Source organism: Nelumbo nucifera, chromosome 7, assembly GCF_055504915.1.
Source record: "Nelumbo nucifera cultivar China Antique chromosome 7, China Antique-T2T, whole genome shotgun sequence".
NCBI classification, from domain to species: domain Eukaryota; kingdom Viridiplantae; phylum Streptophyta; class Magnoliopsida; order Proteales; family Nelumbonaceae; genus Nelumbo; species Nelumbo nucifera.
In genome coordinates, this window is record NC_142655.1 from 3,644,109 (window position 1) to 3,670,890 (window position 26,782).

The 26,782-nt window shown below is 39.5% G+C and overlaps 3 protein-coding genes across 6 annotated transcripts; 1 reads left to right on the forward strand and 2 right to left on the reverse strand.

Moving 5' to 3' along the window:
- Window positions 1-385: 385 nt before the first annotated feature.
- On the reverse strand, window positions 386-14,257 carry LOC104597526 (outer envelope pore protein 16-3, chloroplastic/mitochondrial). 4 transcript variants are annotated; one of them, XM_010259117.3, is made up of 3 exons: window positions 14,119-14,257; window positions 13,054-13,407; window positions 386-923 (listed from the first exon to the last, which is right to left on the reverse strand). In XM_010259117.3, the coding sequence occupies exons 2-3, from the start codon at window positions 13,382-13,384 to the stop codon at window positions 778-780; spliced, it is 477 nt and encodes a 158-aa protein (XP_010257419.1). In that variant the 5' UTR covers window positions 13,385-13,407; window positions 14,119-14,257; the 3' UTR covers window positions 386-777. The 4 variants fall into 4 exon arrangements, with proteins under 4 accessions (XP_010257419.1, XP_010257417.1, XP_010257418.1 ...); XM_010259115.3 differs by having other exon boundaries at window positions 14,077-14,217; XM_010259116.3 differs by having other exon boundaries at window positions 13,054-13,418; window positions 14,077-14,214.
- A 1,046-nt stretch (window positions 14,258-15,303) lies between these two features.
- LOC104597525 (pentatricopeptide repeat-containing protein At3g62890-like) lies at window positions 15,304-18,419 on the forward strand. The gene is made up of 2 exons (XM_010259114.2): window positions 15,304-16,695; window positions 16,814-18,419. Exons 1-2 carry the CDS (start codon window positions 16,000-16,002, stop codon window positions 18,008-18,010), a joined length of 1,893 nt encoding a protein of 630 aa, XP_010257416.1. The 5' UTR covers window positions 15,304-15,999; the 3' UTR covers window positions 18,011-18,419.
- Window positions 18,420-23,884: 5,465 nt separating this feature from the next.
- UPM1 (urophorphyrin methylase 1) lies at window positions 23,885-26,236 on the reverse strand. Its single transcript, XM_010259112.3, has 5 exons — window positions 25,577-26,236; window positions 25,277-25,354; window positions 25,092-25,161; window positions 24,688-24,965; window positions 23,885-24,561 (listed from the first exon to the last, which is right to left on the reverse strand). Exons 1-5 carry the CDS (start codon window positions 26,114-26,116, stop codon window positions 24,412-24,414), a joined length of 1,116 nt encoding a protein of 371 aa, XP_010257414.1. The 5' UTR covers window positions 26,117-26,236; the 3' UTR covers window positions 23,885-24,411.
- Window positions 26,237-26,782: the final 546 nt, after the last annotated feature.

A 26,782-nucleotide genomic window follows, 5' to 3' on the forward strand; every position in this document is an offset into this window, starting at 1 on the left:
CCCCTCAGCGAGGGGTTTCAGGAAAACATACAAAATCATAATAAACAACCCAGTCAACAAAACAGAAAAGACCATGTACTGGTTTGTCATCACGCTAGTTGCCAAGTGCACCAAACCAGCCATATCCACAGGAAGGATGAAATGACCAATCCCAGACTCCTAATTAGATTCACATACCCTAGAGATAACCATGTGTTTATTACCATTTAGGTCAAGCCAATAATCCTCCATGAGATCAAAATAAGATGAAGCACTCTGGAGCTGCCAGCCTAGCTACAACTGCAAGACTCCATAATTTTCTATTCCATTCAAGTTTTTCACCAGACTATTGAACTAGCAAATCCATCCTCCTTTCTTACCCTTGAAAAGGAAACAAAGAAAAAACTGAAAGAAAGCAAGGAAAAGAGAAGATGACTAGTGAAGTACAAAACAATTACATAACCAATCCGTCGATCTTTTAAAAGCTGGTGTTATGCGCAGGTTAAACACTCCGAGTGCCATTCCTTCAGGGTCACTATCTCAGTAGCTTAACCATAATATTTATGGACATTTCAGGTCAATTGCCCACAACATACAGAAAGAATGATCACAAACTATTACTAAAAGAAGGTTGGCAAACAAATTTATTTGATCTTCTTTCTCAGACCTTCAAAACAGAGAACTACCTAGAACGGCAGGAGTATGACTACACCTCCAAACAGCACCATAAGGCCAATCCAGAAACATTGCTAGCTCACCAATTAAACCACTCTTCTTTGGGAGAAATAAAAGATGCACTTAATTGACAGATGGCCTTTTCTCAGTGGTGTACGGGTAGTACTCCTTACCAGTGTCAGTTCTTGTTGTCTGACCACCAGCATCAATAACAGAAGAAGTGAAGGCCAAAGCAGCACCAGCAGAAATGGCAGTAGAAATGCTCTTTCCTGTAAAGAAATGAAAAATAGCAGGTTTGAGATAATTGATTATGATTTTTTATGAAAAGTAGATACTATCTCGGGTTCATACCTAAATAAAATTAAAAAATAAAAAAAAGCTCCACAATAGAACATCTAGTTTCTTTGAGATTTTTCTTCCCCTTTCTGCATCTAATATAAACTTCTGACTGAGAACAAGTGAAGATTAATGAGAACAGACCACCAGCCAAATTATTAACTACATGATTTATAGATTTATCAAGAATCAAAGTTTAAGAAACATGCATCTCCAAAGTTGGTTTACTTTATTTATCCAGCAACAATAATCACTTTAAACTCCTTCACATACAGTCATGCTTAATTTAATATTGCTATGGATCTCAATAACAATTTTCATTGACTTATGAGACACAATTCTATTTTCCTTTTGACTTTCCTTCAAGTCCAGACCCAGGATTAGGGGTCAACAAAACCTAGTGAATGGCAAGATGTTATGACTCTCAAATTCTGGAATAGGACAATTCCATCATCTAGACCAAGATACAAAAGCTTGTCCAAACCAAATACATGGACTTCCAAAGATGCTATATGAATTGGTCAACCAAGTCAGAGAGGGCCCTTTGAGTTTGAAAGACAAAGAGCTGGAGCTATAAGGATGCACATACTAACACTAGATTTCAATATTTCCCCTAATAAGAAAGAAATTTTGTTAAGCTAAATTTTGATGGTTATGGTTCAAAGTTTCAGTTTCATTAGGCATTTTTTCATTGTATGAATGGAAAATTTTCAGGAAAGTTTAGTAAATTTTGCTCAAATTCTGGAAAGCTTAAAGAAATTGAGTAAAGATATAAAATTCTTGAAAACATAGAAATTATTTATGAAACTTCGAGAAATGCTGAAAGTATAATTGCATACTAAAATAGGTCATTACTCAATATTGGTCCCAACTATCTGAGGTATTGGGAAGGGTGGACTGGATACAGACCCAACCTTTGACACTTTTTGCATAAAATGTCTGCTCTCAGACTCGAACCCACTTTCCTACACTTGTCAGCCAGAGATTTTACCATTACACCAAGCAATGGCCCCTAAGTATAATCAAGGTTCAAAGTATCGGAAGCACCAAGTGTATCGGAAAGGCAATTTTAAGAGACGTATCGGGATATGCCTTGGATATGCATGCGCATCGGAGAAAAACTAAGATACGCTTGGAAACACTATAAATACTTTAATAAATCATAAAAATACATCAATAACACAAAATTTAAGACCTCAATGAGGTGTATATACATTAAATTAATATATTCTAATGGTTTTATGAAGAAATATTTTGTAGTTAATTATAATTTCATTAAAAATCCTATGCTTAACTATAATTTATAAATTATAATTCTTGAGTTTTAATGTTTTATGGGATGGGAAAAACCCAACTCTCCTATCCAACCATAAAACATGCATTGGCACAACTGCTAAGTGAAAATATAATTAATAATTATTTATTATTAAAATAATTATCATTTATTATCTATTTCCAAAAATTATCAAAAATAAATAAAAAATGATATAATATATTCAAAAAATAGTTATTAAAGAAGAAATTTCAATTGCTTCGTGGATATGATAGATCATCCATAGAATTATAATATATTCAATCATTGTAATCAAATGATAAAATATAATTAATTATTTATTTATTTTTTAATTCTAAAAATAAAAAAAAAAAACAATTATTAAAGAAGAAATTTCAATTGGTTTGTGGATATGATGGATCATCCATAGAATTATAATATATTCAATTGTTGTGATCAAATGATAAATTATAATTAATTATTATATATTTTTTAATTCTAAAAATATAAAAAATCAAAAAAAAATATTAAAGAAGAATATCCAATTCCTCTATGGATATGATAGATAAATCCATAGATCTAACACATATTTATTTAGTCTTTATAGGCAGAGAAAAAATTACATTTTCAAATTTTTTGTTTAATTTATATTTTCCCCAAGTATCTTCATGAAATTTCCATAAATCTACTGATAACACAAAAAAATTGTGATTTTGAATGTAAGAAATGCAGATCAACTGATCAACATAAATTTAAACATTCAAGAAAAAAAAGAAATCACAAGATATTATAAAATTTTGAAAAAACTTACCTATTTGTGCCATATTTTTTCAAAATTTGAAAAATCTTCAAAAAAAAAATTATCAATAACTCTGAAAAAAATTTCATTAATTAGAAAACTTTAGGATACAACAAGTTGTGAAAGAAATCAGCTTTAGTAAGCTGACCCGGGACTAGACCTGTTCATGGGCCAGGTAGCCTGACAGGCCGACCTGGCCCGGTCCGATCTAAGTCAAGCTTGGACAAGATTTCAGGCCCTCGAGCTTGGGCTCGAGCCCAACTTTTTTAGGTTGGGCTCGGGTTTTCTCAAAAAAGCCTGGCCCGAGCCCGAGCCCGACTTGATAATGTATTATATTAATAATATATGTTTCTTTATTTTTCTTCTCTTTTTTCAAGTAATAATGAGACTTTTCATTATTTTTTTAGGTTTTGAGGTCTTTTTGTATAAATAAAACAACTTTTAATTGAATTAAAAGGAAAAAAATCTTTTTTTCCAAATTTCTAACTGGCCTCGGGTTCGGGCCCGGGCTTCGGGCTTTATATGAGGGCCAGGCTTGGGCTCAAGACCTAGGCCCGATGGTTGATCTGAGCTCGAGCTCGGGCCTAAACATATTCTATTAATGTAGAGGCAAAGCCCGGGCCGGCCCGGCCCATGAACAGGTCTACCCGGGACAGAATTACAAATGTGCCCAAAACATGTGTTCTTTGAACCCCATGCTTTGCTAAACTATCTTCCAAACTGTTGGCAAATCTCCTAGCCCATCCCACCTGGATTGACATGTTCCTTGACATCCATTTAAATCTTCAAAAATCATTCTTCAACTGCTATGTCACCCCTTCCCCTTTCTATAACCATTTTATCACAATTTTTGAGTCTCCCTCGATGATCAGTCTATTAATACCCAACTCCTTGGCCTTCTCAACCCCATATGCTGCAACTAGAAACTCTGCCCTTGCCACATCACCCTACTCCACAGGACCGGAGTACAGAGCAATAATGTTTCCATTTTCATCTCTAATGGCCCCCCCAATGCTTGAAGGGCTTGGATTACCCACACAACTCCCATCAAAGTTGAGCTTCTTCCAACCATCTGTTGGAGGAGACCATGCCTCAAAAAAATGTTGTCTCGTAGATGAAGAGGTAGCAGTAAGTCCCCAAACCCTAAAAAAGTCTTCGACCTTAAAAGTTGAAAACAACTTAAAGCTTTTTGCCCAATGTGCCACCCTCAATGCTATTGTTTCAACTAAAGCTTCCTTACATTTTTCTTTTCCTTCAAATATTCTATCATTTCTTTCCTCCCAAACAGTCCAAAGTATTGTTGCTCTAGTATACCTCCATAGAACCCTACCCCTCCTTTTCATGCCACTAATACCATTAGGGCTGAATAAACCTTCCAACTTGTCAGGAGAAGACCACCTGCACCCAAAAAGAGAAGTAAACCAATTCCAAATAAAATTGACAAAAGGGCAAGATATTAGAAGGTGGAAAGCAGTCTCACCAATCAATTTACACAAGACACACCAGTTGGGGGACAAGCACCAATTTGGTCCTTTCCTTCGAAGTACATCAAAGGTATTTAATACAACGATTGTAGAAGGGATTTCTTTGACTAGGAAAGGATGAGAAGAGGGAGTGGCAACCAACGATTGTAGAAGGGATTTACAAGAAAACGACCCGTCAGATTTAGGACCCCAAATCCTAGAGTCTAACCCACCTTCCCCCAAGAATACTGAATTCAGCAATCCTAACAGCTCGGACACTGCAAGAATTCCAGACTCTCTAAGGTTTTTGATAAAGCCAAAGTTCCAATTCAACCCTGGAAGGTGAGATGGCTGACTTAGGAAATCTGAAATAGGCCTAACCTTGAACCTAGACAGATCACAAAGAGAAGGAAATTTCTCACCCAAAGGAGTATCCCCAATTCACACATCCTCCCAAAATCTGATTTTACTACCAGAAGACAAGTCATACCTAATATGATTTAGGAAGGTAGGGAGAACATCATGGATGGCCTTCCAAGGAGCAGCCAAGGTAGCCCTACGGAAACATCCAGCATCCCATTCGTTGTTCGACATGCCATGAATGCTTGCAACAACTTTGTGCCATAATTTCTCATTTTCATTTGGAAACCTCCAAAGCCATTTGCAAAGCAGAGCCTGATTCTTCAACCTAACATTACCAATTTCCAAGCCCCCTTCCACCTTCAACTTCCCCACCTTTTCCCATCTAACCAAATGATCCTTCTTTTTTTCCCTGGCTCCCAAAGAAAATCCCTCATGATTTTTCAATTTTCCTCACTATCCCTTGTGGCATCCTGTAGTACACTAGAAGGTTTGCTAAGGTAGACTTGATTAGAGTTATTCCCCCCCCCCCCCAATGAGATATTGTTCCTTTTCCACCCCGCCAAACGTTTCTCGATCCTTTCCACCACGAGAGACCAAAAACTAGCAGAACTAGGGTTGTGTCCAAGGGGTAAGCCCAAGTATTTCAATGGCCACTCTCCTTTCTCACAACCTAGGGAATCTGCCAAAAATCTCACTTCATCCTCTTCAAACCAATAAGCTCTTTGACCAATTAATCCTCAAGTTAGACATCCTCTCAGAGTTTCACAACCAGCCTCAGATTTTCTACTCCCTCCCTACTTTCTCCATCACAAAAAATAAGAATATCATCTGCAAACTGTTAGTGAGTGACCAAAACATTATCCCTCCCAACTGACCAACCCCTGAATGGTTGCACACAATTTGCTCTCGAAATCAATTTACTTAGGGCTTCAGCAATCAAAGTAAATAGAAAAGAAGAAAGGGGGTCATCCTGCTTGAGCACACGGGATCCTTCAAAGAAATCATACATTGTCCCATTAACTATTACTGAATAGTGACTAGTTTGTAAACATCCCTTAATCCATTTACACCATAAATTTCCAAAGCCACACCTCCTCATAATATCAATCAAGAAGTTCCAATCCACTAAATCATAGGCTTTTTCCAAATCCAGTTTAATAGCCACTCCTTTCCTCTTTAATCTCTTTTGAGCCTCCACACATTCATTGGCAATTAAATTTGATCAATAATCTGTCTATCCTGCACAAAGGCCACTTGAGCTTGAGAAACAAGTGAGGGGATCACCTTCTTAATCCTCAAAGACAACACCTTTGCTATCACCTTGTAAATACTGGTGACTAGACTTATTGGTTTGAAATCCCCTAGCTGGTTGGCATTGTTCTTTGGGATCAGTGCTAAAAATGTAGAGTTCATTCCTGGACTTATCACCCCTCATCTATAGAATTCATTAAACACTGATCAGATCTCATTTAATTATGTCCCAACAGTTGGATATTCTTAGGAACTTTTGGCCTTCCCACATTAGAGGCTCGTCCAAGCTATTCCACCAAACCTTGACTTTCTCTTTAAAAATCCGGGTGAGCCACATATTTTCAAATCTAAAGGGAGATGGGCCACCATCACTGATTCTCTCAAACAAATAGATGGGCCAATGGTCTGAGGTAATTCTAGGTAGATTTCTCCCAACTAACCCTGGCCAATGCTCTTCCCAATCGGGTGAAACTAAAAACCTATCAAGCTTGGATAGAATAGAAGTTGTCTGAAGGTTTGACCAAGTATAGCAAGATTGCCCTAGAGGGATATCTCTCAGCTCAAAAGCTTCAATAGAGGAATTGAACTTTCTCATGCTCGATGTAGTTCTTTGCCTACCCCCAGTTGTCTCACTCACAAATCTTACTACATTGAAACCTCCCCCTATACACCAAGGTCCTTCCTAGAGTCCCCTAATATCCCCAAGCTCCTCCCACAATTTTTTCCTTTTTTTTATCAATAACAGAAACTTTATTAAGAATTATGAAGATTTAGGTACAAAAAAAGGGGGAGATAAAGAGTCTTATCTCCCCATCAGAAAATTACAATGAAAGAAGATTAAAAAATAGCCCAAAAAATAGCCTCCCTATTCACCCCTTGCTTGGCCAACCCGTCTGCAAAAGAATTAGCAGTCATTTTCACCCAATTGTATTGTATCCCAATGCCTCTACATAGCCATAAGAATTTTTTCTTTTCATTATTGTAACTCCACAAGCCACTGTCCTCTTTCTTCAACCAGCTAATCACCACCTTTGAACCGCCTTCCAAAATCAGCTGACTGATATTTAGTTCCCTTGCTCTTTGAACCCCTTCCAAAGCTGCAAGGATCTCAGCCCTAATAGAGTCTCCTTCTCCAATAGGGCCTGAGAAAAGAGCAATAACAATCCCTTCCTCATTCCTGAAAACACCCCCAATCCCAAAGGGCCCTGGATTCCTTATGCTACTGCCATCAAAATTCACTTTTATAAATCCGGAGGGAGGAGGGGACCACAAGGGACTAAGAGTCCTCTTACACAGAGGGGACCACTAGATTCCCACAATTTTTTCCTTTCTCTATTTGAGTTTGGCCCATAGACATTCGTGAGAACCCATTCAAATCCATCATGCACACCCTTCAACTTAATAGAAATTGAGAATCTGCCCACTAATTCTTCCAAACATTGAATTGCTTCTTCTCTCCACATTGTTATAATAACCCCCAATGCACCCCATGAGGGAGCAAATCTCCAATTAATATTCCTCTCTCCCCACATGCTCGTTATCCACTTCTTGTCTACTTCCTGAATTTTGGATTCTTGAATTAGAACAAAATCCGGTCTCTCCTTCCTCAATACCACTTTGATTACTCCTCTTTTTGTGGCACTACTTAATCCCCTTACATTCCAACTAATAATCTTCATGAGCACACCAAATACATCAGACCTCATCTAGCCTATAGGTCCCCTCTCCTTCTCCCTCCCCTAGCACTAAATTCTTTATCCCCTTCCACGTCACTAATGAGTTTTTCAACTTCATTTAGCTTTCTTCTCCTTTTATCCCCCTTTTCTTTACTTACTTTGTCTTGAAGTTTCCTTTCTTTGATTTTTTCCACTTTCAACCCCATTTTATCAGCCAAGTCCACCACTAGGTCCCTTGCACTCTGATCTTCTAGGCTTCTTTTACTCTCTCCCTCCTTATTTCCTTTCTTCCCCTTATCTAAAACCCTCCTGATGTAGGCGCACATGGTAGGCCCAGGATGGCGACGCGTGGCACAGGCCGGATCGCATCCTAGTCATCCGCTCATAACTAACTCCAAGCAGGTTAAAGTATAAATAAGTGGCATCACTCCCTAGGCAATCTATCTCGGCATTTACTGCTCTAAGCTCTCTAGCTTCCTAGTGACATCGTATGAGCTATTCTACTCAAGCCTCGTCCGGCCACTTATTGTGCCCTTGCTAACTTGATCATCGGAGTCTCCACCCCTAGGGTAACACCTAGGGCCTCTGACGTGCTTCTTCCTCTATAGGTCGAACTTGTAGGCCCTCGGACACATCAGCAAGCCCTCATCTCAAAAGCATAATTACATGTTTGCCCTCGACCCATCCTTGGAAGCAACACCTCCCAACCTCCTCATCTCTCAATCCTTCTTAGGATTGATTCCTTTTGGTCTTTCTTTTTCCCCATCCGTACCCAACCCCCTATCAGCCACTACTCCTTCCTTAGTCTTCTGCAACCTTTCACCCCTAGCCTTAGACACACCCACCCTCCTTTCTCACCCATTGTCTCTCTCTCACCAACTTCACCTCCTAATCCCCTACTCATCTCTCCTTCTGCTAGCAGATTCATGGGCAAATCATAGCCAAAGATGGGAGCTGAAGAGTTTGTAGGACCATTAAAACACAGTTCTAATTAGATGGGAAGGCTTCGAAGGAGTATTTGATTTTTTTTTATTAGTAATAAAAAACTTTATTAATGATGTGAAGATTTGTGAAACTTTAGATACAATAGGGGGAGGTAAAATGTCTTAACTCCCCACCAACAGAATACAATGAAAGAAAGTTAGAAATTAGCACAAAAGATAGACTCCCTATTCACCCCCTGCTTGGCCAGCCCATCTGCAAATGAGTTAGCAGCCTCTTCACCCAGTTGTATTGTATCTCAATATCCCTACCCAGCCAAATGAATTTTTTTCTTTTCATTGTTATAGCTCCACAAACGACTGTCCTCTTCCTTCAGCCAACTAATCACCACCTTCGAGTCACCTTCCAGGACCAAACGTCTGATATTTAGTTCCCTTGCTCTTTGTATTCCTTCCAGAGTTGCAAGGATGTCAGCCCTAAGAGAGTCTCCTTCGCCAATGGGGCTTGAGAACAAAGCAATAACACTCCCTTCCTCATTCCTGAATACTCTCCCAATCCTAGAAGGGACTAAGAGTCCTCTTACACAAAGCAGAGGTAGCTATCTCTTTCCAATTTCTTAATAAGTCAGCCACAGAAAAGTCTAAGAACAGCTCCATAGATTTTAGCCAATGGACAGCCCTTAAAAGTATTAGGTCTAATAGATCTTCCAGGGTTCTTTCCATGTCTGAGAAAATTCGTAAGTTTCTTTCTTCCCACAAGGACCAACACACAGCTGCCCTAATGCTCCTCCACATAATCTTCCCTCTCTTCTTAGGCCATTTGAAGAACATAGGAGAGAATAGGCTTTGGACACTCTTGAGGGGATTCCAAGAACACCCAAAGAGGGAGAGAGCCCACTCCCATACAGATTTAGTAACCTTAGAAAAAACCATAACATGGTAACCAGTTTCCCCATCAGCTTTACATAGAGTACACCTATTAGGAAGTAAACAAGAATTGGGTCTCTTTTTTTGAAGTAAATCATTTGTGTTAATTCTTTCCAGGAAAATTTCCCAACAAAAACTGCCAACCCAAGGACGAATGGGCTTGCTCCAAATTTCTTTGCCCCTTGAAGAGAAGACAAGTTCACTACTACAAGCGACCCTCCACATAGTACTACCACTTGAATGGAAGCCCAACCAGATTTATTTGAATAGACTCCACTTCCTCCAACTCCAACTCGTTGCAGGATGGGTTCCAGTTCTGCAACAAGGCCCAACCCTCTCGTGTTTGTATTCTTGTTGTGACCTCAAGAGAGCGACCAAAATCCAAAATAGCTGTCGTCTTCTCAAACGGGATCAGGAAAGCTTGTTCTATCAATGGAAGCGTCTTCATGACATCAATTAATACTCCATTCCAGTCTACCACTTCCTCTTCGAATCTCATTACCTTTCTTTTTCCCCAGTCCTCCAAAGTTCCATCTATTACCAACTTTGGACACACAACGGCTCCACTCACACCTTTGATTTTTTTCTTTCCCCTCCTCTCCAATCTGTGAGATTGCTAGGCTTTTATCTGTTGCGATTTCTTGTGCTGACGTTTCCTATACTTGGGTAGGGGTGCTTGTTTTTATTTCCAATCCCCACCTCCTTTGCTCAAATCATCTATAGCTCCTGCAACCATAATCCAACCTTGTTTCCTTTTTGCTTCTGGTATACAAATCACTTGCTTCTTTCCATTTCCAAACACCTCAGTTAGCTGAATGAAGGTACCCTTGTTATTACTTTTCTTCTTCACCAGGAATCTTTTTCTACCACAAGTCAACTCTCCTTTCCATCTAATCTCTGTGATTGCAAGGATTGTACCATCAAGAAAAAACCTTTGAACCAGCAAATCACCTCCCTCCCCAAAACTACTAGAGCTCTCTTATCTTCTCCAATTGTAATCATTGAACGTCCACCGAATACTTCCAAAAGAAATCTTTTCTTTTCCACAACAATTATCTTCCTCCACTTTGTCGCCGGCAAGAACCTTTCCTTCATCGTCATGGTCAAAGGTTGAGAATCAACGGTGGATAGCTTTGACGGAGCACACAAGAGCTCATGGTAAGTCTTCTCCAGGGGTGGATTCGAGCCGAGCTGAATAGTATGAGGCTTGAGATTGTTTTACAAGGCTCGAGCTCGATTCGAGCCAAAACCTTGAGCTCGAGCTCGGCTCGAGTCAAAAATTCATAAGATTGAGCTCAGCTCGGCTCGAGCTCAATTTTGAGAAAAAATGTTTTATAAAAATAAAAAGTTATATATATATAAATATTTTTATTTGATATTTAAAAAATTAAGAATTATAATAATTAATAATTATAATATTTTATATATATATATATATATATATATATTATTTTCTATAATTTTATTATATATATATATATTCGAGCCGGCTCATATCATAATCGAGCCAATGAATTGGGCTCGAAGCTCGGCTCGTTGCACTCCTAGTCTTCTCAAACCCACATTTTCATTCTTGATAGCCCCCCACCCCACCTCCTCCTGTAATCTTCAAAAAAATTAACAATTTTGTTGCTTCAGCCCACATTTTTTTAACCTTCAAAAAAATTAACAATTCACACTTGTTTATTGCAATTTTTTGCAAATCTAGCACTCTAGGAATGAGGTTTGGAGTTTCATAGTCATTTGGGGGTGAAAGAAGGCTTATTTCAGGGAAAAAGAAAGTTGCTTACCCCCCCCTCTTTTTTTTGTTTTTGGCCATATCCTTTTTGTCGATATGCTACAAATACGCCCCCGATACGGTCCAATACAGGTCCGATACGCATGAAAAAATTACACCCGATTTCCATGCCCGTATCTGTTTTTCAAAGATATGATACGATACGCCCCGTATCGGGTGTATCATATCGAAATCAAAATTTTAAACCTTGAGTATAATAACATATTAAAAACAACACCATAAAATGACTCATAATGAGCATATACAAGTATGGGTCATGTGCAGTGAAAAACTATGCACAGTCAGGCTAGGAACAACAAAAGGATTCCTAAGAAAACACAAAAAATAGCACTCCCAAGTAGAGGTCTATACAAACAGCGTGTGTAATCCAAAAAAAACATGACATGGAATCTTATAGAACTATGATTCAACTATCCATAGGCTGCCAGCCAAGAGTCAAGGGTAGCTATAACCCTCTGAATCACTCCTTCCTGTCACATAATCTTTTTCTCATTGATAAATCTGGCACTACAAATTCATGACAGAAAATCTTAGGTTTCCATCTATGTAAACACAATACCAGGTTTTTTAGACCTTAAGCTTTACCAAACAGACAAATAACAGTTTCAACCAACTCAATACTTTCCTTCTTAAGCAGTACAAAGAAAAAACCAAAGTAGCTTATTAGTAGAAATGAACAAAATAAGAAATAAAGAAAAACACTTTGATGAGCTTAGGTGATATTTTAGTTAAAACTGAAGTTTTCAAAAAAAAAATAGAAGAAAAAATGAGGATATGATAGATCATAATAGAGAAATTTAATTTGGGTTGTGCTGTTATAGTCAAACCAGACACACCATCCAAACTGGAGATTGCTGACGTGGGAGGCGTATGCCTAGAGGCATGCCTCCAGGCAAGGCACCCCCCAAAATGTCCTAAGCGTATGCCAGAGGCGTTGACACCTCTGAGGCATACGTCTCAGGTGCAAGAGGCGTACAGCACATACACTTTTTTATGAGGTGTGCTAGAGGCGTACACTCCATGTGCCTCATGCACACCTCATATAAAAAGACAGAAAAGAAAGAAAAAAAAAAGAAAGGAAAGGAAAAAAAAAAGGGAAGGGAAGAAAAGATAAGGGGAAAGAAAGACCCCCTTTCAACTAGTGCTATGCATCTTCGTTCTTCTTAATATAAAAGGTTTTTATTAAAAATAAAGAAAAACGAGGTCCTCCTTCCTCTTCTTCCTCCTCACCCCACTCCTCTTAAGGAGGCTTATGCCTCCTTGTGTTTGGGAGGCTTACGCCTCTTACATTCTGAACTAGACCTCACGTCAAACCTCCGTGTTTTAAAACATTGCTTCAAATTATGCATCTTATCAAAAGATTCAAAACTATTGTTAGAGCAAGAAATCAAGTTGCATATAAGCTCTTTCAATACTATGAATGTTATAAAGAGAGAGAGAGAGAGAGAGAGAGAGAGAGAGAGAAACTATTATTAGAGCAAGAAATCAAATTGCAAATAAGTTCTTTCATGATATATGAAAATTTGCATCACAGTCTAGAAACAAACACCAAGGATGAGAAGAAACTTTTACCTTTGAAACCCAAAATAGAAGACCCAGCAACAAAACCACCCACTGCTCCATTAATAAAGTCTCTCTTCATCCTGTAATTCTGCACCAACTGCTCCACACCTATGTAAACTCCTCCAATTGCAGCAAAGGTCAGACCATAATTACCCATCATTTTCAATGTCCTTATAAGCCCGGGAAGTGCAACACTTCTTTCAACACGAGGCACATCATACCAAGTAGCAACAATCGTTCCCCAAATAGTGCCCGCAACTAAACCCGTGGTTGCTCCTTTAATCGTCTTCATTGTTGAACTGTCTTCTTCCTCTAAATACCTACGTTCTGAAGGGTCCATGGCTCTCTTCTAAACTGATCACACTACAAACAACCTAAAACATAAGAATGCGGATGATAAAAGATGCATTCCAACATCCTAAGCCACGAACATATGATTCATAAAACAGATAACTGAAGAAACCGAAGAAAATAGTTTCGTAAAACGCAACTAATCAAAAAACTGCAACATGGATATAGTTAAATCTCAGACGTCAAATAAAGAAACCCTAGGACTACAAATAGGATAAATCCCGTGATCATAGGCTAAATTCAAAATATGTTATTAAGGGCATCCAAGTCAATAAATGATAATGGAAACTTAAATAAATAAAGCAATCTGAACAACTACATCAAGGCCATTGCTTCTGCTAATTTGCTTAAGGTCACCTGCATCCAGATGCATAATGTTCATTCATCAAATAAATCGAATCAAGTGAAGCTGAAAATAGGATAAAGTCAGTTGATTCTATGGATTGAATGAAACCTAGAAACCAAGAACAAATGGATTAAAAGAGAAAGCAATCGTATCAAAGGAATGGACCCTGCATTTATCTCTGAAAAGAGCAATTGGAGTAACAGACAACAAAATCATGGAACTTGCATATGATAAGATACTATCGAATTGAAATCTTAGATAAGCCATCTTTTTCACTTGATTTACACACATTCCTATACTGCAGATGAGAAGAATTATAGTTGATGAAAACTTACAGCAAAAGGAGAGGAGGAAGTGAGTGTCTGGTAGAGCGTTACCGAATTTCTTTGCGACGAGCGACGACCTTTCTCCCCTTTCCCCTTGCACAATACCCTACCAAAAACTTGCAATTACCAAATTACTCGTGAAATCGGAGTAGGAGGTTGATTTTGCATGTGGTTCGGATCTCATACGATGTAGATGCATACGAGGATCCAAACCCGCTAATTACGAGTACCAAAATATGGATCTGATCATCTGAATTGGAGTTCTGGTAAGCCCGCTTCCTTTTTTAGAATTTTAGTCCCGCAACCTAATTTCAAGCTTGCGTTATGTTGTCACACCATTCAGTACTCACCACTCACCATTGGGAATTTGCGACTCCAATTAAGCTTTCACATTATTGACATGTTATGCTTACAAAGTAAGGGTCGGTTTGCTTTTACCTGCTCTAAAGTTTTTTTTTTTTTTTCCTTTGTGATATCAATTCCAATGTCTACGTTAGGTCATATTCAAATATACTCTGATTCGAATCCAATCCGATCTTTTTGCATTCCTAGATAATTTGTTGGAAGGGGATTCAAATTTTCAAGAATCTGACCTCCTTCCCCTTTGGTTTTGTTTTCAAAGAAAGTAAAGCATAACCCAAAAACACCTAAGGCTCAATTTGAGAAGACTGCAAATACAAATGTGCATAGTGTAAATGAGTAAATCCTTGTATTTTGTATGACTAAATCCGTATTTGCACTTTACAGAACTGTATTTGTACTCTTCCCAAACTAAGGCTAAATAATACATGATCCATAATCCAACTTTACACATATTTTCATAATTTAGTCAAATACATTTTCAATGCAAATAGGATTTAATTGTCAATCAACCCAAACAATGCAATATAATTAATATATATTTCATTATTTAAGTCCATACACTAGGTTCAAATATATTTATACTAAAAAGTGGGTACTTGTTTTGATTTTTTTCTTTTTTTTGCAAATCCAAAATTTTAAATTTGATTTTTGATTATATAATGTTAATTATATCTTTACCTTTTATGCTCAACTTAAAAAGATTACAAATATATAAAATAATACAAAATACAATCTTTTGTACTCTGCATATTTGTACTCCTTCCCAATTGAATCTTAATTACACAAGTGCATAACACGTGCCCCTACACTGCTTACATCAAAAGTCAAATTTTATAACCAAGAAAAGGAAACCAATCTTGCCATCTTGCAAAGCTGATTCCAGTAAGGCCAATCAAGATTGACCCTTTATATTGAATTAAAACCCCGGGCCCTATAACTGGTTTGGGTCGGAATCAGCTCCAGTGATTTAGAATCAAACCCTACCCAAGGTCGGAACATCATCGATTAAAATGGTAGAACCGACCCAATTACTCACCCCTACTCGGAGGTGTTGAAGAAGTAAATAACGGCTTGGAATGGAGACAACCAAGATAAGTCAACGGGTCGGTTGGGTTTGGTTGCACTACAAACAATGTTAATGAGTTGGGTTCCAACTACCAAGTAGGCTCAACCAGAAACCCGAGTACTTCCCGCTTCATCGAGACATCACCAGCATAAAACGAATTGAGTTGGCCAGAGCCAAGGCGATGAATTAGACAATGCCAAGAGCGCTCAGGGAGTCAATAGGACAGCAATCCAACGCAGAGATACAATATCACAAGAATAGCCACCACCTTGGACTTGTGTCGAGGAGGTAAGGCAACTGCTCACAGGTATTCGATGTTTTGTCCAAGTGATACATAAGGGCTAATAGTGTGGATTAGATTGGAGGGACAGTTTTTCGGTGGGTGTGTGCCAAGTTTGACAGAGCCGTCTGCTATGAACGAACACGAACAATTTTCATGATTTTTCTTCTTCTACTTTGGCCTTTCCTTTTGGTTTGATTTAATTTTGGCTTCCCTGTCACAAATGAGGCGTTGTTACTCCACTTTCGTAACGGCTACAAAATTCAAAAGCCCACTAAACTCAAAACACCAACTTCTCGCTTTAACCGACTCCTGCAAATCCATGGACCAAATGAAGCAAGCTCACGCCCTATTGGTCACCACTGGCCTTATCCTACACCCCATCCCTGCAACTAGACTTCTAAAACTCCTGACCCTTTCAAGCTTCGCTTCTCTTCCTTATGCCCAATTGCTCTTTGATCAGATTCCTTCACCCGACCTCTTCATCTACAACACCATGATCAAAGCTCATGCAAGCACGACCGATTCCTCTTGCAGTTCTCTTTTAATTTTCCGATCGATTCTCCGAGACTCGAGTCTTGTACCCAACCAGTACACCTTTGTTTTTGTTCTCAAGGCTTGTTCTCAGGGATTAGGAATTCGGGAAGGTCAACAAGTTCGCGTTTACGCAATGAAGGTTGGGTTGGAAAGCAATGTGTTTGTCACGAATGCTTTGATCCAGATGTATGCAAATTGTGGGTCGGTGGATGATGCGAGAATGGTGTTTGACTGGAGTGCTCAGCGGGATTTGTTTTCTTGGAATTTAATGATTGGTGGCTATGTAGGATCCGGAGACGTTATTCACGCTAAAGAATTGTTTGATGCAATGCCCGAAAGAGATGTCGTCTCTTGGAGCACAATGATTGCAGGTCTTGTACAGGTAAATAGGATTTATTGCGTTTAAAGATTTTTTTTTTCAATTTTTGGCAATGAATATTTGTTGTAGGTAGGCTAGTTGTCGTGATGACTTCTTTGAAAACTTCACTAGTTGTCTTTAGGTGGGTTGCCTAATTGAGGCTTTGGAGCTCTTCCGTGAGATGCTGCAAACAGGCCCCAAACCAAACGAGTTTACCTTGACAAGTGTTCTTGCAGCCTGCGCAAATCTGGTGGCACTGGATCAAGGTAAATGGATCCATGTGTATATAGACAAAGTTGGTATCAAGATGATCGAACAGTTACTTGCTAGCCTCATCGACATGTATGCTAAGTGTGGTGAGATAGAACTTGCTTCCAATGTTTTTCATGGTGAAGCTGGTACTAGGAAAACAGTTTGGCCTTGGAATGCCATGATTGGTGGGTTTGCGATGCATGGACTCTCCCACGAAGCAATTGATCTTTTTGAACAGATGAAGATGAAAAGTATAGGTCCCAACAAAATCACATTTGTTGCCTTGTTAAATGCATGCAGCCATGGAAAGTTGGTTGAAGAGGGGAAATGGTATTTCAAGTCCATGTCTAGTTGCCATGGGATTGAGCCAGAAATTGAGCATTATGGATGTATGGTAGATCTTCTTGGCCGTGCTGGGCTACTGAAGGAGGCAGAAGAAATCATATTAGCCATGCCCATGGCTCCAGATGCTGTCATATGGGGAGCATTACTTGGAGCCTGTCGGATTCATCGGGATACAGAAATGGGAGATAGAATAGCAAAGGCAATCAAAGAATTAGATCCTTACCATGTGGGCTGTCATGTTCTACTGGCTAACATGTATTCCTCATCCGGGAGATGGAAAGAAGCTAAAGCTGTTAGAGAGAAAATTGAATCTGGTGGCACAAAAAAGACTCCTGGTTGCAGTTCTATTGAATTGAATGGGGTGTTCCATCAGTTCCTTGTGGGAGATCGTTCACACCCACAAACTAAGCAGATTTATTTATTCTTGGATGAAATGACTATGAAATTGAAGCTTGCTGGGTATGTGCCAGAACTAAGAGAAGTATTGCTTGATATTGATGATGAGGAAGATAAGGAGACTGCTCTATCAAGGCATAGTGAGAAGTTAGCAATTGCATTTGGGTTGATCAACACAGAACATGGAACCCCAATTCGCATAGTGAAGAACTTGCGCGTGTGTCAGGATTGCCATCAGGCAATAAAGTTCATTTCCAAGGTTTATGAAAGAGAAATTATTGTTAGAGACCGAATTAGATTTCACCATTTCAGGAATGGACAATGCTCTTGCAGAGATTACTGGTAGATTGCAGAGTGGTAATGTATCATTTGATCAAAATTGATGCTTTTAATTATTTTTCACATCCAACCCACGTTTACATATGGAATTCCAACTCGTCTGAGTATAACGTACAGTGGCAGAAGGATTTAACCAATATATACTTGCTTCTTTGCACCCATTGAACAAAAGGTTCAACTCAGGTCTTTCACTCTCCAAAAAACTCTGACCATTGGTTTAGTCTGCTGCTTCACGCACGTGGGAGAGTGGAGATTGAAAGAGATGTACCCTGTTGTATTCGTGTTTGTACAGAATACACACTTCAAGGTTTGGTTCTTTATTGTACTCTTTCACACTGTTGGACGTATTGGTCCTATTGGAAAGTCAATTCCATTCGGATTAAGAAATAAAACTCCTTCACATTCTTCTTTTATTCTTCTTATAATTCGCAGGTTCAAGCACGAGAGAATGGGAAAGCAAATATATACAAAAACAAGATACTCTTCTAATCCTCCTAACAGGAAATATCTTTTATTTTGATTAGTGATCATGTTCTATATCGCACAGCACCCAGATGTGAAACAAATAGCATTCTAACCTACTTCCAGAAAACCGCCTTATATTTACTCACAGGTAACAGCTGCTTTTAATGCTTTCATTGCCTGCCTGTTTGGTTGGGCTTTCCCATGGCGACTTTTAGCCTGGACGTTATATAAGCAATGTTTGGTGAAAATTCCCAAAAGCCTGAATTTGCTTTCCTTCAAGGCTTCAACCGAGAAAACAGGGCTTTGAAGTTTCTTTTAGTGGCTTATCTGAAGTAGCTCAGTGAAAACAGCTCAACCAAAGTTTTAGCCCTCCCAAATTCACAGCTAAAATAGCATCAGCTTGGGCAAAATGTCAAGTATGTCACGGATCTCTTGAATAGTCACAACTTCCCCCATTTCCTTGGCCAATTTTCCATAATTCAGGAGCAACCCATGTCTGATACCTAATTATAAATACCCAACTCCCCCTCGCCCCCAAGGAAAACTTTAGACTCCGTTTGGTTTGTGGGAAGATTTGGGTGGGATGGGAAAAGATGGGATGGGATGGGATGGGAAAGTGTAAAAATTTAACTTTCAAGTGTTTAGTTTTAGATGGAAAAATAGTAGGAAAATTACCCAACACAAAATAGAGATCTCGGAGGTTCAATCCACCCTCATCGCCGGTGAATGCCTACTAAGGATCGTCATCAACGGTGTTACCTCGTGCGAAACTGGAATTGCCAGCAGCGAGGATGAAGACGAAACCAGCAACGACAGATCTGGGTTCCTGAAACCATCTGTTGCCGGTTTCCTTATAATCTTAATTCCCAAAAAGAATGATGCCAGACACCCCAAAGATTTTTGGCCAATTAGCATGGTGACAAGCGTCTATAAGATTCTGGAAAAAGTGCTCTCTCGGAGGATTAAAGTAGTTCTCCCCTCTCTCGTTAGCCAAGCACAAGGAGCCTTTATATAGGATAGACAAATTACAGATAAGATCCTTATTGGAAACGAAAGTGTGGAAGAGATAAGGAGATCGGGCAGGAAAGGATTTGTTTGCAAGCTGGACTTGGAGAAAGCCTATGACTTAGTGGATTGGAATTTCCTGTTGGAGATGTCGAGAAGACGTGGATTTGGGGATAAATGGTGTAATTGGATAAGAGGATTCTTAAACTCTTGTCGTTATTCAGTGTTGGTGAATGGGGTGGTTAAGGACTTTTTTCCAACCAATAGAGGCTTAAGACAAGGGGATCCACTCCCCCCTTTCCTCTTTACACTTGTTGCTGATGTCTTTAGTAGGATGATCTCCAAAGCAGATGAGGAGGGCCAAATAAAGGGATGGAGAATAGGGAGTAGAGGCATTCCAGTAACTCACCTTCAGTTTGCTGATGATATTGTTATTTTCTGTGAAGGGAATGAGTTGAGCAAAGTGGAGAACCTTAAGATTTTAATAAGTACTTTTGAGAGGGTCTCCAACTTGAAGGTAAACTTTGATAAAAGTTGTATAGCTTGAGTAAACTTGGAGAATAGGGAGATTGAATCCATTGCAAAATGCTTAGGTTGCAATATTTCTTCTTGGCCTTTGACATACTTAGGGCTACCCTTAGGAGCCAACCCTAAAGAAAGTAGTTTCTGAGCCCCTATTGTGGAGAAATTTGACAAGTGCTTGGCAGCTTGGAAAAAGAATTACATTTCAATAAGGGGTAGGCTGACTTTAATTAAGGCTACACTTGCCAACCTTCCAACCTACTTCCTTTCAGTGTTCAGGATTCCTCTAAGGGAGGCTAAGAAACTGGAAAAGAGAATGAGGGACTTTCTATGGGAACCAAGAGAGGTGAAAAATGATCACTTGATCATATGGGAGATAGTTAACAAACCAAAGGAAGAAGGGGGTTTAGGGATAGGGAACATAGTGCTGAAGAATATAGCCCTTCTAAGGAAGTGGCTATGGAGATGGCCCCGAGAGAGAGAGAGAGAGAGAGAGAGAGAGATTATGGCATGAGGTGGTGGCAAGCATTCATGGTTGTGCAGGAAATGGTTGGGATTCCGGGATATCTCGCCGAGCTACCCTTACTACATCTTGGAAGGCTATACATGGTATTCTCCCTCGCTTCCTCAGATTCATCAGGTATGATGCTTGTTCTAGTAATGCTATTCTGTTCTGGGAGGATATTTGGGTGGGTACTCAACCCCTCAAAGATTGTTTCCCCTCGCTCTATTCCATTTTCCTTCACAAACTTGAGCCAATTGCAACTTTTCTCCCGAGCCCGTTAAACCCCTTATCTTTAAACTGGGACTTTGGGTTTCGTAAAGGGTTAAGGGATGGTGAGTCGATTTGTGTTATTGAGCTAATTCATTTACTAGAATCCGTTTGCTTGGACCCCACTTCTTCTGATCAAAGGGTTTGGACTCCTCTTCCAAAAGGTACTTTTACTTGCTCTTCTTTTCTAAAATCCCTCAGTTCTAACTCCATTTCCCAAGGATTCCCTGTCAAAGAAGTCTGGGCACGACCTATTCCCCCAAAAATTGTTGTATTCTGCCGGGAAGTCTTCTATGGTAAAATCAATACTTTGGAAAACTTACAGAAAAAGAGACCCTCGCTTTGTCTTTCCCCAAATTGGTGTTCCTTGTGTAAGACCGAGAATGAGGACTATGTACATTTGTTGATCTCCTATTCCTTTGCTACAACTATATGGAGGTGGAGCCTTTGTTTATTTGGAGGTAGGTGGTCTATGCCTTCTGATTCAAGCTTGTTATTCAACCCATCTGTCTTTGTTTGGCACACTAGAAGAGGTAAGGTCATGTGGAAATGTGTCAGGACAGCCACTCTGTGGACTCTTTGGGAGGAAAGGAATGCAAGAATTTTCTTAGAAAAGAAAAGAGGGTTAGATGAAATGAAGGATTGTATCCTAATAAGAGCAATCCATTGGCTAAAAACTATGGACATCTTTGATGACTTCTCCTTTGATGATTTGTGGAGGAATTGGCTAGTAATAACTAACACTTCAACAAAGAATGATAGAATTCTGTCAAAATGGATTCCGTCTTTGGAAGGTGTCATCAAGCTAAACTTTAATGGAAGCAGCCAAAGCAACCCCGGGCCTTCAGGTATAGGGGGTATCCTGAGAAATAAGGACAACAACATAATTTCCCTATTCTCAGGCCGGTGGGAGTGGGGGATTCCACAAGGGCAGAAATCCTTACTGCAGTACAAGGAATTCAGATCGCCAACCAGCTTGGGGTGGAGCATCTCCTAGTTGAAGGGGACTCTCAGGTGGTAACAAGGTGGCTCCTAAACTTGGATACCACCATTTGGGGCTACAAAGATCTCATAAAAAAGTAAAGTGGTTAACTAGCAATATGAGAGTTGAGGTAAAATGGGTTAGTAGGTCTGCTAATTCTTTGGCTGGTGCTTTAGCCAAACAGGGGGTTTATAGGGAAGATATTTTTTGTGCTTCTATGTAAGTTGTTATTAATTTGGAAATCTGTACTTAACTAGCCCGGAGATGTTGCAATTCGTGCCTTTTCTTGGGGACTTTGTACTATTGTTTATTGTTGTTTAATAAAATTATTTCAATTATAAAAAAAAGGTAGAAGGTAGAAGGGCAGCGGCAGATCTGGGTTCCTGAAACCATCAAGTTCAAACCCTCTTCATCCTCATGCATATGTGTAGTGGCAGATCTGGTAAAGGTAGAAGGGCAGAAGGTAGAAGATGAAACCAGCAGTGGCATTACCAGCAGTGGCATTACCAGCAGCGGCGATTACCAGCATATGCATGAGAGAGGATGAAAACAAAACCAGCAACGACAGATGCTTTGCCGGTTTCCATACGCAGAAGGTAGAAGGTAGAAGGGCAGCGGCAATTACCGGCAATGGCGATTACCAGCAGCGGTGGTGGCGGTGGTGGCAACGATGAGGAAGACGAACTCGAGTTTTCTCGAGTTTTTCCGATTACACAAAATTGGGATCTCGCATCCCACTTTTTTCTCATCCCATCCCCCTGTTTCCCTTGAAACAAACAAGAGAAAAATGAATATTTTTAGAATATTCCTTTTTTCTCATCCCCATCCCACAAACCAAACGGAATTTTAGGAAAAATGACGGTTCAACCCAGGGTCAGAATTTCTATGCTCAAAGTACAGTTGGGGTAGGTGCCAGGTTGGAATTGATGTCAATTCACGAGTGGGCATTGGTGTATAAAGTGGGGTTTTTGACATTGGTGTATAAAGTGGGGTTTTTGACATTTTGATTGGTTATAGCTCTGCAGTGGACTTCAGAAATCTGCATTGGGCCTATCCGTACTTTTCCAAAAGCTTTATTAATGATTAAGAAAGAGAGAGAGGGGGCATGAAAAGGTAAATAGTGAAAGAAAGAAATACTCATTGCTGAAGAAAACTAAGAGCCTAAGAAATCAATAGAAACCTGATATTCCAATTACAGAAAAAATCAAGGGAATGAGAGCAAGGAAAAATAAGAAAAGATTTTCATTGCAAAATCAGGGAAAAACATAAACTCAAATTTAGAAGGCTAAAAATCATCAGGATCTAATGTAACTTTGCTTCAGATTTGACTTTGTTCAGTTTGCTTCTACTGTGTTTGGTTGCAATGCAAATAAATTTGCACTGATACAAGACCATGGCAGTGCAAATGATTTGAGTGTAAATTCTGACATGTTTTTGTTTCAAATTTTAGTTTATTTTATCTGATTGCAGTATAAATGAAGTAAACTAAGACGTGAAGCAGAATAAAGTAAAATCTAAAACAAAATTAAACAAGAATTTGCATTTTTTACATTTGCACTCCCATGCATTTGTACTACTGCAAATAAAATTACACTGCAACCAAACACAGCAGTAAAATGGGAAACAAAATGATGCAAGTCTCCACTATGAGACAGGTTGAAAGCAGGAAAAATGTGAAGTAAAATGATGCAAGTCCCCACTATGAAACAGATTGAAAGCAGGAGAAAGGTTGTTGGGAGAAGTAAAATGTGAAGTAAAATGATGCAATTCCCACTTGTGAAAGGAAATAAAGGTAGGCAGAAGGTAGTGCAAATTTTACAGTAGTCAGTTTTAGGCTCAATTTGAAAGGAGTACAAATACAAATATGTAGAATGCAAATCCTTGTATTTTGTATGTATTTGGACTGTATATATTTGTATTTGTACTCTTTCCAAATGCAGCTTAAGATGCAAAATTTGCACCGCCAAGATAAAGGTGCAAACTTTGCAGGAGGCAAGATTGCAAGAGTGCAAATTATAGTTACAACTTACAACTTAAAAGCACAGATCTGAACCAGATGCAATTTGCATTGCAAACGAATAGTGCAAAGTTCACAAAAAACAGAAATGCAGAATAGAGTAGATAAAACAAAGCCATTTTTGAATCCTCAAAATGGTAAACTCTTCCTTTTCTGGAAGAGTCAAATCAAAATTTATTAGCAATTTATAGTTTGAATTACAAAAGCAGCAAAAGGTAATTAGATCCATACAAAAAATTGATATGTCCCAAACATCGGAACCAGTTTAAAGAATACTTCTTTACCAAATGCCACTCCACTAGGCCTGTAGGGCCATATCTTCTATTAAGCAATAGATCATCCAGTCTCTTGTCACTACTTGCAAACCACATCCATTTTCGGTTTTAGAGCCATACAGGCCCCAAACTATTCCCCATAACTCATCAGTACAGTTCTTGGTCTGTTACACACATGACCAATGAAACCAATTCTTCTCCAGCCCCAGCCAAAACAGATGAAATATAACCCAACCAAATGTTGTCAACAGCAGCTAAGCATCGGCCTTCTTGAAAATGAGGGATAAAACTAATTATCCCTAGTTGAAGGATTGAGCTTACTCATGATTGAAGAGCATCATCCATTGAAACAAAACTTCCAACATGGTGACTAACTGGTCTCTACCATAAGAGGTGCTTCTTCAGAAGAAGAGGACCAAAATGGTGAGAGTGCCACAACTTTCCCGATGATGATCAATGTTGGGGATACAAGCTCCGCCTTTGTAACTTCATCAACAAGATTATTCAATTCAGAAAACACCTATACCCAGGAAAAAGAAAGTGGAAAGTTAATGACTAGCAAATTTCAGGCAGTCACCTTTAGAAAACTCAGAAGCACAGAAACAGAATTGGCCAAGGAAGACAAAATGTAACCATGTTTGCTCACCATCCGTTGTTGAGGTGTAGTCCCTCGCTCTACTGCAGCAGCAGGTGTATTGTGTGGTAGTCCATGATGCATCAGTTTTTGGGTGAGAGAAGGTAGAGTCGCCAAGCCCATGTAGACAACCAGAGTTGAATCAGGATCAGCTGCATGCTCTGCTACAAAAAGAGGATCAGTTCCTCCTTTCCTTGAGTGCCCCGTCAGAAATCGAACACTATTTGCAACACCACGATGGGTCAACGGGATTCCCAGCTCTGCTGCTATTCCTGAAGCAGCAGTGATACCTGAACGATAATAAAGACAGATATCAAACTTGAATTCCCAGTTTGGTGTCCATTGCTTCAGCTACAGAGATCAACTAACAGTTTCAATTCAATTCCGTGAGAAGAGATAATCTCACTCTACTGTACCTGGAACAACGCTCACTTGAATCCCTTGTTGTTGCAAAAAATCCATTTCTTCTCCACCCCTTCCAAATACCTATAAATAATAAGCCCACGCAACATTTCAGAGGAGACCCCCTCCGAGATTAAATAACATTTCCAAACTAAGTCACTTAAACTGTTTATATAAGCATTCAACAACAAAAAGTTACCAATGGATCCCCTCCTTTTAGCCTCACGACTGTGGCGCCAGATTCAGCAAAACTCAGAAGCAACTCATGAATCTCCATCTGCAAAACCTAACATTTTAATTTAATGCAGAACAAACCAATACCTAAAATCCGATTCGAATAAGAAGCAAAATAAAATCTCCAGAAACAAAAATAAGAAACAAAGAGGAGAGCAAAAAATTATAAACTTCATTTTTGAAACCCAGAATAAAACTAGGAAAAGCGCGCAATCCGTAATTAAGGAAGGTCCAAAAAAATGGGCATTGGATTTGTATATCAAACCTGAGTTCGGCTATGGTACCCAGCAGTCTTCCCGACATAGAGAAGCCTAGCATCTGGTTTCACCAAATTTAGTACATCATTGGACACCAGTCGATCATACAAAAGAAGATCAGCACTCTCAATCACCCTCAATGCCTTCAGCGTTAAGAGCTCCGGATCTCCAGGTCCAGTCCCGACCAAGAACACATTTCCAGGTCCTCTATTTCCTCCATTGGGACCTTCAGTCCCTCGTTTCTCTCTCAGGACTTGTAGCAGCTTCTTAAGCTCGGGTAGTTGCAGAGCTATATCGTTCTCCCGGATGGAGCTGGAATCAGTTGGGAGAGAACAAGAATCGTGGAAAGGTGCGTCTTTGTACAACCATCCATCTCGTTGGTATCTCTCAAGGGAGTGTTTTTCTGTAAAGGGAGAGGAGGAGGAAGAGGAAGAAGAGGAAGGGGAATAGGATAAGGAGGAGAAGGGGTGTAGATTAAGGGGTCTGGGTTTGCTAGGACGGGGCGAGCAGAAAGGAGAGAGATGTGGGAGTCGCTTGACAAGCGCCATGTTGGATCAAACGACTCCAAGGAAGGGAAAGCAGAGCAGGGATCTTTCTTATTTTATGGACTGAAGATGAATCCTGAGAGCTGAGAGTTGAGAGTGTTATTTTGAGAAACTGAAAAGGCGAGGCGGCTTTTGGGACGTTCAGAGAGGCGGAATATCTTTGTGGGATTCGCACTTCGCTGGTGGAAATGCGGAGGTACTTGGACAGGAAAACGGGTAAAATACTGAAATTCTGAAAATCTGAAGTGCGTATTTTACGGTGAAGACTGAAGAATTGTCATCTTTGACACACCACGTGCCTGTAATAAGAAGATGGGACTCACTATATGCCAAATGGGTTCTGCCACGGAGATTTTATAAGTGGGCCAAAAATCAAACTTCAAAAGTTCAAAATTCCATACCGGTTCCAAGTCTTTCTTTGGGTGACCCTCTGGGATGGACTTGTCACAAAAAGTAAGTGCCCCTGATTATTAGAAGGACAAACTTTGTGCATTTTGCAACAGTCAAGGGGAGACCACACACCACCTCTATTTTCAATGCCCATTTGCACGGGCTTTATGGTGCGGAGCCTAGATCGGCTTAAATCCTTCTACAATTCCACAGTCACCCACCCATTCACATCATCGTTCAGGAATAGTACAATTCACTGGCTCAAAACCTAGGGAAGCA

Coding starts and splice junctions, on each gene's coding strand:
- LOC104597526 (XM_010259117.3), bottom strand. CDS start 13,384: ATGGACCCTTCAGAACGTAGGTATTTAGAGGAAGAAGACAGTTCAACA. Junction 924..13,053: donor TTCTATTTTGGGTTTCAAAG/GTAAAAGTTTCT, acceptor ATTTCTTTACAG/GAAAGAGCATTTCTACTGCC.
- LOC104597525 (XM_010259114.2), top strand. CDS start 16,000: ATGAGGCGTTGTTACTCCACTTTCGTAACGGCTACAAAATTCAAAAGC. Junction 16,696..16,813: donor TGATTGCAGGTCTTGTACAG/GTAAATAGGATT, acceptor AGTTGTCTTTAG/GTGGGTTGCCTAATTGAGGC.
- UPM1 (XM_010259112.3), bottom strand. CDS start 26,116: ATGGCGCTTGTCAAGCGACTCCCACATCTCTCTCCTTTCTGCTCGCCC. Junction 25,355..25,576: donor GGTACCATAGCCGAACTCAG/GTTTGATATACA, acceptor TAGGTTTTGCAG/ATGGAGATTCATGAGTTGCT. Junction 24,966..25,091: donor TCAAGTGAGCGTTGTTCCAG/GTACAGTAGAGT, acceptor ATTATCGTTCAG/GTATCACTGCTGCTTCAGGA.